General features: G+C 40.8%; 2 protein-coding genes across 2 annotated transcripts in view; both read right to left on the bottom strand.

The window, feature by feature from the left end:
- Nucleotides 1-7,145: 7,145 nt before the first annotated feature.
- Nucleotides 7,146-10,146, bottom strand: LOC124292251. The gene is made up of 2 exons (XM_046729318.1): nt 10,033-10,146; nt 7,146-9,346 (listed from the first exon to the last, which is right to left on the bottom strand). Exons 1-2 carry the CDS (start codon nt 10,091-10,093, stop codon nt 7,740-7,742), a joined length of 1,668 nt encoding a protein of 555 aa, XP_046585274.1. The 5' UTR covers nt 10,094-10,146; the 3' UTR covers nt 7,146-7,739.
- The window catches only part of LOC124292250, a 38,813-nt gene continuing 23,648 nt past the window's right edge, over nt 7,146-22,310 (bottom strand). The window contains exon 4 of the mRNA XM_046729316.1: nt 7,146-7,699. The gene's annotated coding sequence lies outside the window, so the exon portion shown is untranslated. The remainder of the gene's footprint in view (nt 7,700-22,310) is intronic.

Raw genomic sequence — 22,310 nt, 5'->3', positions numbered from 1 at the left:
TACAGACACAGCCACAGTAGCATGCACACAATACAGACACCGTCACAGTAGCATGCACACAATATATAAACAGTCACAGTAGCATGCACACAATACAGTCACCGTCACAGTAGCATGCACACAATACAGATAGTCACATCAACTAGACTGGGACATAGCAGTGTTATACTAAGTTGTGGGTGTCCTAGGCTGGGACATAGCAGTGTTATACTAAGTTGTGGATGTCCTAGGCTGGGACATAGCAGTGTTAAACTAAGTTGTGGGTGTCCTAGGCTGGGACATAGCAGTGTTATACTAAGTTGTGGGTGTCCTAGGCTGGGACACAGCAGTGTTATACTAAGCTGTGGGTGTCCTGGTCTGGGACATAGCAGTGTTTTACTAAGTTGTGGGTGTCCTAGGCTGGGACATAGCAGTGTTATACTAAGTTGTGGGTGTCCTAGGCTGGAACACAGCAGTGTTATACTAAGTTGTGGGTGTCCTAGGCTGGGACACAGCAGTGTTATACTAAGTTGTGGGTGTCCTGGTCTGGGACATAGCAGTGTTTTACTAAGTTGTGGGTGTCCTAGGCTGGGACATAGCAATGTTATACTAAGTTGTGGGTGTCCTAGGCTGGGACATAGCAGTGTTATACTAAGTTGTGGGTGTCCTGGGTTTAAACATTGCAGTGCCATACAGTGTTGTGGTTGTCCTATGTCGAAGTTGCACTGTGTTGATATGTGTTGTATATTGCAATTCCATTTGATACTGACCTGGAACACTCACAATGACTAACAACTCAGAAGTATTTAAATGAAATACAAACAACATATTCTTGATCAGATAGTTTTCTGTGAGACTCAAATTACCAGCGTTGCCATCCTTTCACCTATGAATCTACCGACCTACAAATGCATCGATCCGACCCCTGAATGTGAATAAGAATGTAAGTTAGTAAATACATCAGCATGTGCTGTTTTTCTGCACGTTGTGCCATTCAATAATCCTTCATTGTCAAGCCGTCTAGCTGAATGCATACATTATCTGTTGCATGTATATGAATCTAAATGTGGTATAGTAATATGCAACAGTACTAATAGGATTAGACATTACAAATGTAAACTGTACATCGCTATCACAGACAAGTGAGGTACGAATGTCCTCTGCCTTGAATCCGTACACTTCCCTGTGCCAGAACTAGTACACTAAACGTCACAACGAACCAGAAAGATTCTTCTGTCATTACTGAACAACATGGACACAGACAGCTCCTCTGTGTGAGGACCTAGGGTCTGACAAATATAGCTCATCATCTGAATCTGTTCCTGGTCAGAATCTCGTAGATTCTGTGTAAGTCTCGTTAGTCTCAAATTAACAACATATCTATTGGATCCACTTTCGTATGAGTATTTGGGATGTTTCCGAAACATTTCCTCTGTTCCATCCTGTTTATATTCAACTGTTGTCACGCCCTTCCTGAAGATGCAATTCCTTAGTTGCAGACTTATAGACCGGTCTCAAATCTACCTTCCATGTCTGAGATACTGGAAGCGGTAGTAAAATCAGAGACTGCTGCTCATCTGGTACAGTTAGATGTACGAGTACCACATTCCTGACAGCCCCTAGCGCAGAGACAGCCTTAAACTCTGGTTCCGAAAATCTACAAACAGGCAGTAAATCTCCCCAATCATTTCTGAACTAGAGATTGTAGTATAAGCATGTTGCCAACTGAAGAGGAACACTTTTCATGGACAGACAACTTCTTTATTGCAGAGGATGCGACGTTTCGGTGTAGATCCTAACACCGTTATCAAGCAATGATACACAACATATGCACAAGGAGAAGTATATACACTAAAGAAGAATTGTATATATCTATATGCAACAAAGAAGTTGTCTATCAATAACAAGTGTTCCTCTTCATCATACCAGCTTCTAAATGCCACTTAAGGGAGATGTTGCCAACTGTACAATATCCCTTCGAAAGCCTGGCTGACAGTCTGGAAGATTGTTCTATATTTCACGGCCTGTTACAACCTGGCATATAGAACTTTCTCAAACACCTTGCCTCACATATGAAAGTTCTGTAACGTGTCCATGTCGCTGGCAACTCTGTTTCTGTTTTTTTATCTGTATGCGCCATGATAGAATTAGTCATGAGGAAACCACGGGCTCACTGCACATACAGGTATGTGACTGACAGCACTGCTGGGAATTACATGTCAAGTTGGGATGAATAGCAACACTTAATGTCAATGCTATGTGTTTCAATACTGAACTGCAAAGTGACATTTAGTAGCATAACATAGAAAACAAACGTAAGCTACAGGGGTATATTTAGAGGATCATAACAATAATCCAATGTCTGTCTGTCTGTCTGTCTGTCTGTATGTATGTATGTGTGTGTGTCTGATGTATGTATGTATGTATGTATGTATGTATGTATGTATGTGTGTGTGTGTGTGTATGTATGTATGTATGTATGTATGTATGTATGTATGTATGTATGTATGTATGTGTGTGTGTGTGTGTGTATGTATGTATGTATGTATATGTATATGTATATGTGCATGCAGATATTGACTCCTTCGAACTGAATGAACTTCATATTCTAGGAAAACAATGGTACTTATTTTCTATATAATTTCACCATCGTAGTCGGTATCGACAAATTTGATTTTCCTGGTGTATATTTCGATGTGATCCAACTTTAATCATAAGAATATATCATGAGGTTCTGAGGAGGTAGCATTCCAGATAGAACTCAGATAAAATACACTGACGTTGCCTACACCCTGGAACGGGATGTTAAGTTTAGATGCATTGAATCAGAGAAGCGTGGTGTTGTTGATATAGTTGCTGCAACATGCAATGGCAGCTGTCACACGGTGCCATTAATTGGGCTTATCCATAACCTATTTCTCATCTATTTGACAATGTTGTTTTGTCGATGTTTGACATCGAACCAGCAATATGAGGGCGGGCTGTAACAAATCTGGATCATACAATCCAGTGACTGACAGTATGAGGATTACCAAACAATAAAGCGATGACATACTGCCAACAATGTCACCCAGTCAGACCACCCAATACACTTCGGGAACACTTACCACAAGCAAAGGTTGATGAGGACACAAGTTTGTATTGAGTGACAATCTCCTGCTGCACAAATACAGTTCAATACCATTGTCAACAACATGATCGAAGAAGGCTTTCAGTACCTTGTCTGCCAGACATGCATGTCCATGCTGGCTTTGTCTTGTTCCATCAATGGTGCACTTACTGATATGCCAACTGCAACTGCAGAGCGTCTCCAGTTTGCAGGCCAATGATTACTTTCCACTCTCGAAACACACAAGCTGTGACACCTACCCTGCTCTGCTGCAAATGTATTGACAATTTATGCAAAAATAACAGTGACTACAGTAAAGCCTGTATAACATGCCTGTCACAAATCTATACAATTTGTACCTGCACTGATGCACTAAAGACAAAATAATAGATTGCATGTTTAGTGTCGCCAAACCAAAACCTCCTTTATATTCATGTTCATATGACATACACCATGTAGGCTGTTGACAGAGGGTCACAGCCAATATATATTTTCAATTTGCAGTTAATTGGAGTGTTTTCCCTTCCACCCACTCTCACCATTGTTACCGAGGACAAGTCTTGATCGTTTACGTTACTTGTGACAACGACATTCAAAGTCTCAAAGTACGAATGAGTATAATTTTATATACTCCCGAATTACGTTGGTCAAACATGCAAAAATAAACACCCTGCAGCCAAAAACCAATTGAATATACAGATGGTAACTGTAACTGACTCACGGGCGTAGATGTTCCTGTGCTGACATCCAATGCCTATCCCCGTTCCCTATCCGCTCTTAGGACATTGACCTTGGTGGCACAGCACACGTTCTCACATTGTCGGACTAAAGTATAGACTCGTTCACATAAAGAGTAGAACTCAGGTTTAAAGTAAACAAGTATTAACTATTATTCCATTGTGTTACGTGGTCTAGTGGATACAGCGTCTGCCCAGACAGGTTGAGTGCGGTGGTTGAATCTCCTCGCCATAACGGTAAGATGTTATGAGATGTTGTTGCCCTGGCTATCGCCCAGTGGATAAAACCTGGCCTGGTGGGCTCAGAGTCGGAATACTGCGTCTGTGTGGAGTGTATATGTCAAACAGTGGAATGGATTCTCAGTTGCGTGTGTCTGTGTGTAGCGTGTATAGGAAACAAGGCAGTTCCAAGGTACTCTTCAATTGTTGCAGAGCTAACAATGGAGCAAGAGGGTGGTAGTTGCGTTTGGGGTTCATCTGCGTTTGATAGTAACTTGGATTTGGGGTCCATCTACCTCAGAGTGTAACTCGTGTTTGGGGGCCCATCTATCTCCTAGAGTAACTTGGGTTTGAGGTCCATCTACCTCAGAGTGTAACTTGGTTTTTGGGCCCATCTATCTCCTAGAGTAACTTGGATTTGGGTTCCCAAGGAGACCGTGGTTCTGGGTTGCGGGGTTCGTCAAGACATTACCCTGCTGTGCCCTGACGTTCTATACTCACATAACTTAATTGTGCCTCAGTCTCTTCAATACAATGTAGTTCGGTCAGGCTCGAACAGACTCGTCTCGGGATGGGGAAGGAAAACGACTGTGGTTCGACACGATCCGATGACTTTGAAACCCACACCCAACTTTTGTGGTGTTATCGATACGATGTTCGAGTCTGATCCGCCCATATCACATGTCCCGATATAGACGTTAGATTTGTCCTTAACCATATCAAACCAAGACCTGTCAGGTTTGCAATAAGACATGGTAGTATTGCGTGGCGACAGGAGCTTGTAAATACACCATAAGGATCGGTTAAGGGGAAATTAAAGTACATTCTGAACTCGACTACTGTTGTGAAGAGCACATATTCCAAAGTTTAAAAGCGGAAAAAAAACGATTTGCAAGTCAAATTTTCACAACACAGTATTAATGTTTCGGGCCAAAAACTTCTTTTGCAGTGTAGCAAGCATAATCATAATATCGACTTCCAAGGCCTGACTATCCACAGAAAAAGATTTCACTTCTTTTAAACGGCAAAATATACTCATGCCAATAATGGTTGTCACCCCCTTCAATTTTTTAATTGGTGACAACCATTATTGGCATGAGTATATTTTGAAAAATAATTTGAAAAGACCACTTAAAGTCAGTAATGACCAAGTTGTCTAAAAAAGGTCTTCGCGTACACAGGCAGTATAACATCCGAGCAGGTAGGATATTTTCCTTACAACAGGATCAGGACCTGGCTTCGATACGTTTCAGTGTAAACTTCCAATACTGTAAATTCTTCTTCTAAAATATATATTAGTCAGTGTTGAAAGATTCTTAGTCAATAAAATCAGAGAGCGGGAATGTCTCACCATCATTCTCAATAATCGTAGGAGCTTTCCAAGGGAGGTAACTCGTTGCTACGTACTGCTTTTCTTAATATAAATAGTGTTGTCGTTTCTTGTATCGTACCTAAACGAATCCTTTTGAGATTGAATGAATGAAATTGTTTATGAAATCAAGTCAGTGAGTTGGGCGTAAATAGGCCTCTCATTGGCCCACGTCGTCCTAAAACTATAAAACCAACCAACCAACCTGCTTTTCTTTAAGATATTGTATCGATTAATTTTACTGATGGGATCTTTGTTTGTTTAGTAACGTTTTCTTCCAAGATCTACTTATTTGATAAACGTTATTTTCAAAAGACATATTCCTATGGAAGATACTACCCTCTTGTCAATATTTAATTATGGGGCCACTTCATCTGAGAGGCGGGGGTGGGGGTGTGGGGGTGTAAGCCTGGTGATTAAAGCGTTGGCTCGTCACGCCGAAGACCCGGGTTCGAATCCCCACATGGGTACAATGTGTGAAGCCCATTTCTGGTGTCCCCCGTCGTGATGTTGCTGGAATATTGCTAAAAGCGGCGTAAAACCCAAACTCAGTCAGTCAGTCATCTGAGGGGTTTACATTTTCTAAACCGAAGACTAACACTAACGAAACATTGTTACCACCAACGATTCATGTTTCATTTCATGTTTACATTAGACTCACTCACTCACTCATACTCACTCACTCACTCACTCACTCACATTCACTCAAATGAAGAGATAGTGTTCTAACTATGTGAGTAAAGTCACACGTATTCCATGTCAGTGTACAAATATTGCAATATCAAAATCAGAATCATATAAACATGTCTGAGATTATTCATAGGAACACACATTGGTTATAATAGGTGACCCTGCATTGGTCATACTGACACTACCAAGTAGTGAATCACTTTCAGATAACAGTATGCCAGGTGACCCCTTGTTACAAATGCTACAGTAACTAAACAACATGCAGTACCAATTTCTTTTGATTTTGCATAGCATTTTAAAGGATTTACATGATTTTGGTCGTTTACCTCATTTACCTCAGACAGGCAAGTTCAAGTCCGAATGGGTTTAAACCTGTCTGAACATAACAATCAGGATCAGAGTATTCGTGGAGGCTTTTTGTTTTGTTTCTTGAGGTTCAGATATACGTACCATAGAGAGGCAGTTACAAACCTGCCTCAACAGAATTGATATGTAATGGCACCACTAACCAAAGTGTAAAGGAAGCCAAGTGTTCGGGCAGTATTAATGATAACCATTTAACTTAAAGCTAAATGCATGAACTCAAGATGGGTCAATTAGTTTCAGAATTATGCTCCGGAAACGAACTTTACCCCTCCAAGAGACAAAGTCCAAATTTTTGTCATGAAAACAGAAAAAAATAAAATTGAAAAATCATCAAACCGTCCCAAAAAGGCACATCTACATGATATGGAGAGACAGTATACCAAATTTGGTGAAGATTGTACAAGTAGTTTTAGAGTTATGTTCCCCGAAACAATGGAACGCCGACGCCGAAATTCAACCAAAAACAATATGTCTTCCGACCCTTCGGTGGGAGACATAATTCAAAGTAGAGAGGTGATCACACAACCATCTTGCATTTATGCGGGTCATTTGTCAGTTAAAAGTGATTTCGGCTTCATCGTGTATTGTTGAGCAAGGAAAAGTAATTTAGAAAAGCTAGATGCTATCCATCATCAAGGCATAGGACTTTGCCTTGTAGCTTCTAGAACATAAGGCAAACAAACAGACAGAAGTTTATTCATTATCTTAAGGCCACAGGCCCATAATAATACAATATATCTGCTGACATAAAAAATGTTTCATTCCTTGTAAAAACGGAACCTTTTCAAAAGGAATTTATAATAATAATAAGTGTGAATTAATAATGCGCTACATAATCTGATTATTATTACCCCGGATAACCCAAGCTGCCTGTGAGGCGCTAGAAGGTTAATAGCCACATGACTTATCCCACCGGGTACCCATTTTCTGCTGGGTGAACAGAGGCAATTTTGAACAAACTCACTTGCCTAAGGTGAGACCACATGTATCACATGTGCTTCGTTGTGGGCAGGTCTGAAATCCTAGAAAGTCTCAGGAGTCAAGTTGCCAAACACGCTCACCCATCCAAGGACTGCCCGCGTTCAACGTTGCTTAACTTGGAACTGATTCGTGACCTGAGCTTTATGCACAGGACCACACACTGCCACAACATATTTTATTTTTATTTTTATTGAAAAAAATACACCTAATTTATAAGGATATTTTTTTTATGTCTTATACACAAAAACACGTCCAAGGGACAACCTCACATCAATATGTTTTATAGACATTATCTGAAATGAAATGATCTACTGTACGACTGAGTACAACAGTCAATAGCGGTAATGGTTTCTACGCATTGTATTCGTAAGGTGTCGAGTTCTTGGTTAAGCCTGCTAAAAATAACTCGTAAGGCATATTCTGACTCGCATGACCTCTCGACAGATGGGACGATAACAAACAATTGATCTTTATATAACTTCGCCGCATATTCATAAAATAGTAACGCCCCGCAAGGTACATCGTCGTCATTGACTGTGACCTTGGTAGTGGGAGATTGTAATAAAATGGATTTTTTAATCAATTCACCTTCTTCAATATCGTCTGAAATTATGCGAACTGCTTTTAATGTCTTAAATTTACAAGTAACTCTGTTTGTACAATTTGACATTTTAACATCTGTGCCATGAGCACGCGAAATCATTTTACAGTTTGTATTTATCACTGGATCAGTTTCATTAACAACTGGCCAAATACACCTACACCAATTGTGGTCAAAATTGCAAATGAATATTGGAAATGGCCACAAGAGCGGCGGTATACTGCAAGTATTTTGTGTTGAATCTGTTAAAGTTAGGATATTGTTCTGACCTGAAGAATGAAACAATTCCGACACAATTAAGTTTAATGCATATTTTAAAATGCATGACGTCTCACCTCTTGTCGGTATAAATATAAAATATTCTGATGTCGAAATACACTTATCAATATTTTCAATTTCTGTTTTACAATCATCAAATGAATGATAGATGTCTACCACAGTGATACCTAAAACACTTTCAAGATATTCACGAATTCTAGTAATATTTTTATCAGTGTTTTTATCATTATATTTATCATTTTCGTCAAACACTAAACACACTTGCTTCATTTTAGACAGAAATGTACTCAGTGTTTTCATATCAAGAGGCAGATACCCTTCCCCTGTCAGTGGGTTGGTGTAAAAGAACCTCTCAGTGCCCTTTGTGGACAGCCAAGGATCGAAACAAAACCAAGGAAAAAATATTTGACATTTTTTCTTTGCAGGCCACACTTGAATATATGACTGCATACATTCCATATGTTTATCAACAGGCAGTGAACGTGTTTCAGCCTGTATTATCAACATTGGATATTCAGCTGTAGTAATTTTCTTTTCATCTTTACAAAATGAACGTAAAATTGATATAGTACCATCATACCATCTGAAAGGTATATAACAAGTTGGCAAAGTACCATCATACCACCTGAAAGGTATAAAAATTGACAAAGTAACATCATACACCCTGAAAGGTATACCTAATTTCATAACATGTGCCATTAACATATTCAGTTTCTCTTCTGATACAATCAACACATCGTGTTGTTTTTCTAAACAGTTTCGTATTCCACGTTGCTGTACATCAAGTGACTCTTCTGATACAATCAACACATCGTGTTGTTTTTCTAGACAGTTTCGTAGTCCACGTTGCTGTACATCAAGTGTCTCTTTTGATACAATCAACACATCAAGTGTCTTTCCGGGTACAATTACTCTTCGGTTGTATTCCAGTTCACGCAGCTGTAGATCAACCATCTGCTGATTACCTAGTTTACCGGTTAAGGTTGAATGCACCTTTCTTTCTGGCTCCTTCATACCTAAATAAAGACAAAGTAGCAGCTTCGTCAGGAATACATCTACACAGGTTTATACATGTAAACAGTCACATGTTGTTAAGTCACGCAAACATTTCAGTGAGATAACCACAGCCTTCTGTCAGCTGCATGTAACGCCTCGCCCGTTATTGTTCATGTATTGACCTAGATTATACAACTGATTTCCTACTTTCTGTTTCATTTTTCCAAATATAGCAGTTCATTTACAGTTCACTGGAATACATACGAGAGAACAGTGTTCTATAGGAACACAATATGTATCTTTCAGAACATCAATGTACTTAATAGTTGCTTGTATTGTATTGTAAAATTTGTATTGCGATTTTTCTATACAGGAATACTTTACTCATTGTTGTTTGATGTCATGTGGATTGCAAATGGCGTCCATTATATGATGAGATCACCGTTGAATACTACGTTGTAAACAAACATGAAACGTTTCAGCTGAAGAGGAACATACTTCTTTAAGAACGTGACTTCTACTCGTACAGCCGACACTATAATAAATTCACTTATCATTAAGGAAACCTGTCCGGTGGATCCGTCATTGGTTACACATAATTACATATATAACAAGATTCAAATCTGAACACTAATCTATTAGTTTGAATGTCACAAAGATAAATAAAGATACATGACACGACCAGTTATAAAAGAGTAGCGCTTACATAATCTGGGATGTTGCTTCAGGAGTCGAAATTCGAAATGTGGACTTCGTTGAACAACCATGACAGCCGTCTAACTCATGTTCACGGACAACTAAATACGCATGACGGTGACATGCGCAGTTTACTGTAGGAAAGGTACGATATTTTTTCTAACATGACATAAGACTAGTATCAAATGTCCTTAGAGAAAAGCATTCTGTGCTCAGTTGTTTAATTACTAAAAAAGAATGCTACAAAAGAATGTTCTTTAGACTATATCACATATAACGACATATGAACATGATCTGAGCATGAGCGACGTCACATTAAGCTGCCGTATCAAGTGAACTTCTTGGAAACTTATTGTCGGTGTTCAACAAGGCAGTGGCCTCAGTCCTATTCTTTATTCGCTGGTCATCAACAAAGCGTCACCGCACATAACCGCCCCTTTGATGATGGCTATAAATTTCAGATTACATGTTGTTGATGTAATACTTATAGCTGACACAGCTGAGTCGATAACATAAACAGAATGATATTAAGTATGCGTGGCATATACATGTTCTATGTTGAACATATAACTTGAAGCAACCTGGAGAGGTAAATTCAAGTGGACCAGTTAGTGATTGAGAGAAGAGTTCGCCGCTTTAAGCAATATCACGTCGAAGGACACCAGAGTTGAGCTTCATCATTGTACCCATATAATCAACCCCAAACCAGGATGAGCGAACGCTCTAAACACAAGTCTACCCTAGCGTACATAAACATCATTGTTAGGACAAACTCTGACTCACCGTGTCGGGTATTTCTTTATTAGCGTGTCTAATGCATGCCTGATGTTTTATAAATAGACCAGTAATGTAGTGGGTTTTTCCTTCATATCATAACACTGAAATTAATTAGGTTTGACTTTGGATAAGGTTATAAGTCATAAATATACAAGACATAATATGTATATGTAATGTCGTTAAAATGCGGGAACTAATCATCCGAATCGTGCACTCGTTAAGGTGTAAATTACAATACTACGGGTTCTATCTGAGTGCAACAACTAATCACAATACAGTTCCAAAGTACACATCAACAGCACGTAATGGAGAAGGGTGACGAGAGAACACTATACATCAATGATAAGTCGTCGGAGGACAGTATTACAACTAGATTATCACAAAGTTTTTAAAACTATTTTGACTGCACTTGTACATGTGCAACTGAGTTTATCATACACTTGATAACACCTCCATGACAGACTAAATGGCGGTGGACAGACAAAATGGCGAATTCCGGGTGTAATGTCACCACTGTATGTTGGGCAAATCAAAAGTGTAATTTTGGGACGGGCTCGTTCAAACGTCCTCTCACTACATTGAGTGACTACTCAAGAGAAAACAGATTAAGACCTATCAGTAGATAATTCCGTACAATATAACAGGAAGGCGAACTTCAACACCATCCTAAATGCGTCTCTAAGTATCGTCAAGTCACACAAGTTCGATCGTCATGTAACTTCAGTAGAGGAAAATGTAGGAAATCATGACAACAATACCAGTTACCTCCCAATTTCAATAGAAATCGATGAAGCGTGAGCGAGTGTACAATGGAGTGAGGTACTTGAATGTGCAGTGGACCGAAGAAGACTCCCTAAAGATGTGGTAACAAAGGGGACAAAGGAAGGTATTGAATTGAGCGGTGTGAATTGAGCGACGATGGTGTTCGTTGGGTTGGATAGGAAAAGTCCGTCTGCTTTAAGACTGTCGTCTGCTAGCGAACCACTTCCGGTTTACACGTCCGAGGAAGGTTGCTGAAACAGTCTCGTTGCGTCGTTGCGGGGTGTGTGTGTGTGTGTGTGTGTGTCCCCGTCCGTGTGTGTGTGTGTGTGTGTGTGTGTGTGTGTGTGTGTGTGTGTTATTAAATGTAATCGGTATATTTAATACATTTGAATGAAATTGCGGTCATGTAGGAATGTATGTGCGTGTAGATTTTATGCATGTATCGGAACATGAATGTATGACACCTTTCAATAGATCCATTACGGTTCTAACCACGGCATGAAACATTACTATGAGTGTGGCTAGCAGTTCGTATTTATAAACACATCGTAAGTAACAGATTTCTGATGAATGAACTCGCCCGCACACATGTCTAGGGTCAACATAACTCTGGGTATTTTCAGACCATCCAACTGTAAACAGTTACACGTTGATAACAGGAGGGTGTAGCGTTTGTTCGGAATGCACTCATCCTTGTAAAGGTAAACCCATGTAAAAATACGCGTTTAAACTCACAATTTAAATGATGGCATTACTTTTTAGATGTATTGCTATGGATGGGAGGTTCGTAGATCTGTGAAGTGTGTATCGATGTCTGTCTAGGGACTACACATATATTATCATCGAGGTATATAAGGATTATATTCTAAGTATGCAACAAAAGAAAACCCGACAAAACAAGCAATTCCATTCATATCATTTATTGATTCAAGTCAATCGGTTCTATACAAAGCTGTGATATACGAATGGACAATAGGATTCACTCTGGAACATTAAAGTCAACAGTTCAGTCACTCTAGACACAGGCTGCTGCTTCAAGGCGCGATTGTTTAAACGGCAAGTCCATGTTTTGAAACACATTTCGCACTGTTGAATATTCAGTTCACCTTTCCTATGCTGTTTTAAGGTTGAATGGTTATCAATAGTCCATGTTTTATCCACTGCCTTTAACGATGTCCGTCCAGGGGGTCCCAGTTTCACAACTCCTCTCACGTATTGGAAAATTCGGCGTTTCTCATCGTTCAAGCGCCTCAGTGTATGAGGTGTTTTCAAAATATGAACCAAACTAGACGTGCGGCGTTGACTCGGCATTCTCTTCTGACTGTTAGACTGATATACTAATGACCGGTATTTATTTCCTATCTCCTAAGGCTTTTGTGATCTGTTGCGCGTGCGCCAATGTCCTTTGAGACTGCTTACAGTTCAGTTCAAGATGTCTTACCTGTGTGACGCATGTTCTGGGTGGCTGCCCGTGGAAGCCAACGGTGAAGACCATCAAGGATTATTTACCTGTGTGTATTGAAAGACCAAATTAAAATACACATACCATCGCTTTTTAACGCATAGTCACAAGTGTGCTGTGAAGAAAAGAGTGTCTTCTAAGATTCCCTCCTGCACGTGTAAGATAGTATAAACTCTATGGTAGTGTAGCCTGACAAACAGTTTAACTCTCGCCAGCAAACGGGTTGGACGTGAACAACATGAAGAAAGCATCAGAGATTAGACTTGACCCTAGAGATATATTTGGGAAGACCACGTTGATAAAGTCACAACAGAGAATGAAACCACCAGCACCCAAGAAGTCGATGCTGAAGACAAAGAAGAGACAGGTAACACCTAAAATGATAGCAATAGCAATACATCTAAAAAGTAATGCCATCATTTAAATTGTGAGTTTAAACGCGTATTTTTACATGGGTTTACCTTTACAAGGATGAGTGCATTCCGAACAAACGCTACACCCTCCTGTTATCAACGTGTAACTGTTTACAGTTGGATGGTCTGAAAATACCCAGAGTTATGTTGACCCTAGACATGTGTGCGGGCGAGTTCATTCATCAGAAATCTGTTACTTACGATGTGTTTATAAATACGAACTGCTAGCCACACTCATAGTAATGTTTCATGCCGTGGTTAGAACCGTAATGGATCTATTGAAAGGTGTCATACATTCATGTTCCGATACATGCATAAAATCTACACGCACATACATTCCTACATGACCGCAATTTCATTCAAATGTATTAAATATACCGATTACATTTAATAACACACACACACACACACACACACACACACACACACACACACACACACACACACACACACACACACACACACACACACACACACACACACACACACACAAACACACACACACACACGGACGGGGACACACACACACACACACACACACACACACGGCAACGACGCAACGAGACTGTTTCAGCAACCTTCCTCGGACGTGTAAACCGGAAGTGGTTCGCTAGCAGACGACAGTCTTAAAGCAGACGGACTTTTCCTATCCAACCCAACGAACACCATCGTCGCTCCATTCACACCGCTCAATTCAATACCTTCCTTTGTCCCCTTTGTTACCACATCTTTAGGGAGTCTTCTTCGGTCCACTGCACATTCAAGTACCTCACTCCATTGTACACTCGCTCACGCTTCATCGATTTCTATTGAAATTGGGAGGTAACTGGTATTGTTGTCATGATTTCCTACATTTTCCTCTACTAACTTCGATCGCCCATTTTGAATGGTAATTGTCGCAATATGTAAGGATAACTTACGATATCTGCAGCTTTGATCTTCTGGTTACACCATTTTCATTCGTTTGGACCGGAAAATGTTTCGTGTCAAGTTACCAAATGTACGTTATAGCTTATTTTCAGCAAACAACTACTTTTTAACCCTAGATCAATAATGTAACTTTATCAGCTCAAATAAAATGTAAACAGTATAATTTTCACACGTTGTAAATTGACAGCACCCCTGTCTTCTGTTTGTTTACGTTGCTGGTCTAATTGTGACATGTTCAGACACGTGATATCCTTGTCAAAATTTAAAACTTGGGAAACAAGTACTAGTAAGGGCCATTTCTTATAGAAAACTTAATGCTTTTTGAGAATTCCCGTGAATTTGTACCTGATGAAGTTCGAGCTATTGCCTCATTGATAAATAAAACCTGGGCAAAATGTACCCACCCTACATGTCAGCACAGAACACATTTACGTTTCTGCAAGCCAGTTCGTGGTGTTTGTCGACATTCTGAGGTTTGATGCCCGTCACGATGTGCCTAAAGAATAATTCCCTGCATAATACTTGTATATAAGCTGAATATTTGTGACTTTTCATCGTTTTTAGAAGTATTGACACATAAAATGAACGTGTCATGGACATAAATACCATAAAATTACTTGGGACTGCTCTAGCTCTGAATTTGACACAAGAGATCGTCCTTACAAGTCATCCTGTTTACGTGACAAGCCAGCCAATCATATGATCGAACTTATGTGACGTAGCTTTCTGGGTCACTTGTGTTGACAGTGAGAGGGCGGCCATGCCGCGATTGTGAAAAGCAGTAAAAATACCTGGATTTTGGAAATGTTTGACATAAATAAACAAGTTTAGAGGTAAGAGATTTGAAAATAAGATTATATGAATAAAACTTTGAAACTTCAGCGACAGTTCTTAAGTGATCGAACTTACATGACACAAGGATACAGTCGGCCTGAAAGCACGGCGTTCTGTAAAGGATGTGCCCCTAACGGCTTACCACAGGCGGCAAATTTTGGGGCCAGGCTGGCAACACCAGGAACGGGCAATGGCTCAAGCCCTCCTTTATATTCATGTTCATATGACAGTACACCATGTAGGCTGTTGGCAGAGGGTCACAGCCACGTCCCGTTACCCATGGTTGTATTCAATCATGAATCATTTCATTGTAGCAGGACACCGGAGTGTTGTTGCTTAAAGGTTTGCAAATGCATCAATGCATATATACTCTCCGAAAAAAGACACACATATAGGAATTTCAACTGTATTTTTATGTTTTCTTTGAAACAATATAGCGAAATTGCACACTGGGAATGCAGACTTATCCGTCTTTGGCACCAACTCGAAGAAAGTTAGTTTGAGTGTCACATGGAGACGTGTGGTGGCGCTGAAGTCAATACCTCGTGTGACCACCGTGGGCATCCAGAACTGCTCGGCATCGCTTCGGCATCGAACGAATAAGTCTCAGAATTTGTGTTGTCCAATCGCAGCCCACTCTGCCTGTAGTACTTGTGCGAGTTGCTGAAGTGTCTGGGGCTGAGGGTTACGGCGTCGCACCCGTCTGTCCAGGGCATCCCACAGATGTTCGATCGGGTTTAAGTCCGGTGATCTTGAGGGCCAGGGGAGCACATTGATGTTGTGGTTCTGGAGGAAGTCTCTAGTGTGACGTGCTGTGTGGGGCCTGGCATTGTCCTGTTGAAACAACTCCCTCTGGCGATCAATGATTGGAAGGAGGTGTGGGCGTACACACACACACACACACACACACATCATAACACTGTCCCGGCCGAATCTGTCCACCTGGGGAACGCAAGCGTCGGCGAAACGTTCACGTCGACGTCTGTACACCCGCATTCTTCCATCGCGTCGTTCAAATAGAAATCGTGATTCATCACTGAAACAGATTCTACGCCAATTCGGTAGGTTCCAGGCCGGAACGTTGGTGCACCATTGAACTCGATGTTGACGATGTTGTTGTCGAAGCACAGGGCCAAAATAAGGTCTTCTGGCACATAAACCAGCCTCTCTCAACCTGTTCCTGACGGTCTGTGCTGAAAGCCTCCTCAATCCGGGTATTTGTCGAGCGGTACTGGTTGCCGTAGCTGTTCAATGACGCAGGTGATGTACCCGGATGTAGCGATCCTGCGCCGTAGTGGTCGCTCGAGGTCGCCCACTACGAGGGGCATCTGCTACCGCATTCTACCGGCGATATCTCTCCCGGAGCCGTGAAATGGTGCTTTGGTGAACATTCATGCGTCGGGCAACTGCACGTTGAGACTGGCCAGCTTCAAACAAACCAATGGTGATATGACGGTTGGCTTCACTTAGACGTGGCATTTTGCGTTCGTCAACAATATTCCAAATACAGTGAATAATCGACAGACAGCGATCAACCTTTTATACCCATCATTGAGACTATCTGATCCCCAACTTCCACGTGCATTGCATGTGAGTTGTGTATTCTGTGACACTACACGCCGAAATTGAAAATCATGCTGTTAAATACGGGTATTTTACGGATGGTGCGTTTTGTTGTGATGTTTCAAAACATAAACACCATAGGACTCATAAACAGAGCAAAACCTTTTGTAAAATGAATAACGTTTTAATTCATTGCTACATGAAATTGTTATTTTCATTATGCGTTTCTTTTTTGGGAGAGTATATATATTTTGAATTTGCAGTTAATTGGAGTGTTTTTCCTTCCACCCACTCTCACCATTGTTACCGAGGACGAGTCTTGATCGTTTACGTTACTTGTGACAACGACATTCAAAGTCTCAAAGTACGAATGAGTATAATAAATTTTATATAATTTTATATACTCCCGAATTAAGTTGGTCAAACATGCAAAAATAAACACCCTGCAGCCAAAAACCAATATACAGATGGTAAATGGATGCAGCAACACGGCCGCTGTAACTGACTCACGGGCGTAGATGTTCCTGTGCTGACATCCAATGCCTATCCCCGTTCCCTATCCGCTCTTAGGACATTGACCTTGGTGGCACAGCACACGTTCTCACATTGTCGGACTAAAATATAGACTCGTATAGTTTCGTTCACATAAAGAGTAGAACTTAGGTTTAAAGTAAACAAGTGCATTTAACTATTATTCCATTGTATTACGTGGTCTAGTGGATAGAGCGTCTGCCCAGACAGGTTGAGTGCGGTGGTTGCATCTCCTCGCCATAACGGTAAGATGTTATGATGTTGTTGCCCTGGCTATCGCCCAGTGGATAAAACCTGGCCTGGTGGGCTCAGAGTCGGAATACTGCGTCTGTGTGGAGTGTATATGTCAAACAGTGGAATGGATTCTCAGTTGCGTGTGTCTGTGTGTAGCGTGTATAGGAAACTAGGCAGTTCCAAGGTACTCTTCAATTGTTGCAGAGCTAACAATGGAGCAAGAGGGTGGTAGTTGCGTTTGGGGTTCATCTGCGTTTGATAGTAACTTGGGGTTTGGGTCCATCTACCTCAGAGTGTAACTTGGGTTTGGGGTCCATCTACCTAAAGAGTGTAACTTGGATTTTGGATCCATCTACCTCAAAGTGTAACTTGGGTTTGGGGTCCATCTGCCTCCGAGAGTAACTTGGATTTGGGTTCCCAAGGAGTCCGTGGTTCTGGGTTCCGGGGTTCGTCAAGACATTACCCTGCTGTGCCCTGACGTTCTATACTCACATAACTTCAGTGTGACTCAGTCTCTTCAATACAATGTAGTTCGGTCAGGCCCGAACAGGCTCGTCTCGGGGTGGGGAAGGGATACGGTGTTCGAGTCTGACCCGCCCATATCACATGTCCCGATATAGACGTTTGATTCGTCCTTAACCATATCAATCCAAGACCTGTCAGGTTTGCAAAAAGACATGGTAGTACTGCCTGGCGACAGCAGCTTGTATATACACAATATAATTAAGTGATCAGTTAAGGGGAAAATCAAGTACATTCTGAATTCGACTGCTGTTGTGAAGAGCAGATATTCCAAAGTTTAAAAGCGAAAAAAAACCGATTTGCAAGTCGAATTTTCACAACACAGTATGCTTCGGACCAAAAACCTTTTTGCAGTGTAGCAAGCATAATCATAATATCGACTTCCCGGCCTGACTATCCACAGAAACAGATTTCACTTCTTTTAAACGGCAAAATATACGGTTGTCACCCCCTTCAATTTTTAATTGGAGAGGGGTGTGGGGTGAGGTGTGAGGGGTGCGGGGGTTGGGTGGGGAGGGGGTGACAACCATTATTGGCATGAGTATATTTTGGAAAATAATTCGAACAGACCACTTAAAGTCAGTAATGACCAAGTTGTCTAAAAAAAGGTCTTCGCGTACACAGGCAGTATATCATCCGAGCAGGTAGGATATTTTCCTTACAACTCGTTGCTACGTACTGCTTTTCTTAATATAAATAGTGTTGTCGTTTCTTTTATCTTAACTTAACGATTCCTTTTGAAATTGTAATGAAATGACCTATGATTGTTTATTAAATCAAGTCAATGAGTTGGGCGCAAATAGGCCTCTTATTGGCCCACGTCGTCCTAAAACTATAAAACCAACCAACCAACCTGCTTTTCTTAAAGATATTGTATCGATTAATTTTACTGATGGGATTTTTGTTTGTTTAGTAACGTTCTCTTCCGAGATCTACTTATTTGATAAACGTTATTTTCAAAAGACATATTCCTATGGAAGATACTACCCTCTTGTCAAAATTTAATTGTGGGGCCACTTCATCTGAGAGGCGGGGGTGGGGGTTTGTTTGGTTAGCCTAGTGATTAAAGGGGGGTTTACATTTTCTAAACCGAAGACTAACACTAACGAAACATTGTTACCACCAACGATTCATGTTTCATTCCATGTTTACATTAGACTCACTCACTCACTCACTCACTCACTCACTCACTCACTCACTCACTCACTCACTCACTCACTCACTCACCCACCCACCCACCCACCCACCCACCCACTCACTCACTCACTCACTCACTAACTCACTCACATGAAGAGATAGTGTTCTAACTATGTGAGTAAAGTCACACGTATTCCATGTCAGTGTCCAAATATTGCAATATCAAAATCAGAATCATATAAACATGTCTGAGATTATTCATAGGAACACACATTGTTATAATAGGTGACCCTGCATTGGTCATACTGACACTACCAAGTAGTGAATCACTTTCAGATAACAGTATGCCAGGTGACCCCTTGTTACAAATGCTACAGTAACTAAACAACATGCAGTACCAATTTTCTTTGATCTTGCATAGCATTTTAAAGGATGTACATGATTTTGGTTTGGAAGGTTTACCTCATTTACTTCAGACAGGCAAATTCAAGCCTGATTACAATCAGGATCAGGGTGTTCAACAAGGCACGTTATTTTGTACTAAAATAAAAAATCCTATGAAAGGTTTTAACTAATTCGGTAGATGGACCCCTGTAATGGCCAAAATGGGATTATTATTCTATTTTCATTTAGTTGTATCTTTATTAGGTGTTCAAGTTCATTAGCAAGTTAATGTTTCCAGTAAATCTTTTACATTATTTTTCTAAGTGTAAGTTCATATAAGAATATTTATTCATTCTTGATCTGAAGATATTAATATTTTTCTATTTCATTTTAAGCTTGAATAGGTTTGTGCATCTGTACCTTAAAAGTTACTAGTTAAAGGGAGATAATTTCCTATTATTTCATTAATTTTAAGTATTCCATTATTACGGGAGGTAATTCAGGGTGGATTGTATTTTAGCCCTTGGTCTTAGTTCTGGGAACCCTGGTTATTTCTCATATCACTTATGACAGAGCACATGGCAGGGTGCACATGGCAGGGTGCACATGGCAGGGTCCTCATGGAAGTTTGTCAAGCTGAAGTGGAAGTTTGTTCAGTTAAAGTTATCTTTATGGGAATACAGTAATGGTGAGCTATTTCTATTTATTTTGTAATTTATTATTTTATGTATAATAATTTGCTAGGATATTTTTAGGTACGTATATTAAACTGTTTCTCTGTTTGCATTTCTTGGAAGTAACTTTTGATATTACACTGAAATAGGGTTTTATGTTATAAGTATTAAGCTCAAGTAGCAAGTGTATTGTCAATCTATTTGTCATAAATAATTATACTATTTTACTCTTTTGTCAGTCACTTTTTAAGATAGTTTATTTTATTGTTTTGCAGTTAATCTGCTAAAGGAAAAGAAGAGAATAAAGTCAACATTAAGTTTAAGTGAAGTTTGTTGGTCCTACAACCCCTATTCGTGGAGGCTTTTTGTTTTATTTCTTGTGGTTCAGATACACGTACAATAGAGAGGCAATTATTTGATTGCTGCTTCATCGTGTATGGTAGAGCAAGGGAAAGTAATTTAGAAAAGCTAGATGCTATCCATCATCAAGGCCTGGGCTTTGACTTGTAGCTTCTAGAACATAAGGCAAACAAACTGACAGATGTTTATTCAGTATCTTAAGGCCAGCGGCCCATAATAATTCAATGTAATTGTTGACAATAAAGATCTTGCAGTCTTTGTAAAAACGCAACCTTTTCAAAAAGAATTTATAATGAGAATAAGTGTGAATTAATAATGCGCTACATAATCTGATTATTAATACCCCGGATAACCCAAGCTGCCTGTGAGGCGCTAGAAGGTTAATAGCCACATGAGTAGTATAGGGAATGGGGGTTTTGGATCAAGTCCAACAAAAGCCTCTGCAAAGTCTTATTTGTGAAATAAGGCTTTGGTCGGGCCCTTGATCCAGCTACCATTACCCCTACTGCTTTTCCGATCTTATAAAAAGTTCAGAGGCTAGCGGGATACGAACGCCCAATGTTATACCTCACTGCCGCACTACTCAACTACCAGGGACATGACTGAAGTTTGTCGGTTTAACGGGTCTATCCACGTGTGGCTATGCCGTGTTGACCGGGGGTAACATTGTGCCGTACGGTACGATCAATAATTCCGCTCTAACAAACCCTCTACCTGGCCCATCCCTCAAGTAGTACAAGTTAGGCTCGTCGGCTTTCATGTCCACTTTATCTATGTTGTAAGTTTTGACTGACCATATAGGATCGGTGGCTCGCTTACGGCTATCACCCTCGTGTTTCCCCGGCTGGTATAGATACCTAACTAGGGCCCTATCTGGTATCTGTTTCTTCTTCCCACGCAATGGAGCAGCCGACTCTGCAACTATTGATTTTAGTTTGATAGCGTCTGCCGGTTTCTTGCCGGTGAGACGGGTGGCTTCATGGTTGATTGTCGACACCACATTGGGTAACCTCGCGACCCATTCAGTCGATTGCTTCCCCGGGTTGGCCATCTCCCTCGCATACTGATGCCCGAATAAACGCTCAGCCAAAGTCCTATTGAATCTCTCAACTATGGCTTGGCTGCGATGGGCTCCAGCCGTGCTTGTATTGTGTTTGTCTAACAGGTGTGACACGACACCCATGAATTCCCGCTCGGGGTCAACTTGCAGCTCTGTTGGCCATGTCAGCGGACTGCGTTTGTATATACGCTCGAATCCGCGGGCTACCTGGACCGAATCTTTCGCGGTCAAGGGTTCGGCTTCCTTGTAGCGACTGGCTACATCCACGACGGTTAAGGCATACTTGTACCTCTTGTCGTGGGGTAGGAACAGTAGGTCTGCCTGGTGAACACTATTAGGTATGTTAATACCAAACTTCCTTCTAGGCACGTAGCGTGGTGCCGGTAAATAGATCTGCCACAGGGCTTGTTTTTCAAGCCATGCTTTGGCCTCCTCCTGCGGTACTCGCGCCATTTTAGCCAGCTTATCTACAGCGCTAGCTCCTTTCCAGTACCCACGCGGGCTGTAGTAAATAGCCACAAACTTTCTCTGGTTCCGTGATATATATATACCTATGTTCTTGGTTCAATTTTCTCATGCCCGTACGCGTACGTGTTTATCCCATCAATAGCTATCCAACGTTTAGTGTCCATCGGTGACAGGGAC

The sequence above is a fragment of the Haliotis rubra genome, unplaced genomic scaffold (assembly GCF_003918875.1).
Source record: "Haliotis rubra isolate DU_JTF1 unplaced genomic scaffold, ASM391887v1 Scf51, whole genome shotgun sequence".
NCBI lineage: Eukaryota > Metazoa > Mollusca > Gastropoda > Lepetellida > Haliotidae > Haliotis > Haliotis rubra.
This window is presented reverse-complemented; position numbering and strand designations above follow the sequence as displayed.

Excerpts from the sequence above, each read along its gene's own strand:
- LOC124292251 (XM_046729318.1), bottom strand. The coding sequence starts at position 10,093 with ATGGTTGTTCAACGAAGTCCACATTTCGAATTTCGACTCCTGAAGCAA. Across the intron at positions 9,347-10,032 it reads GAAGCAACATCCCAGATTAT|GTATGAAGGAGCCAGAAAGA; the intron begins GTAAGCGCTACT and ends GTCTTTATTTAG.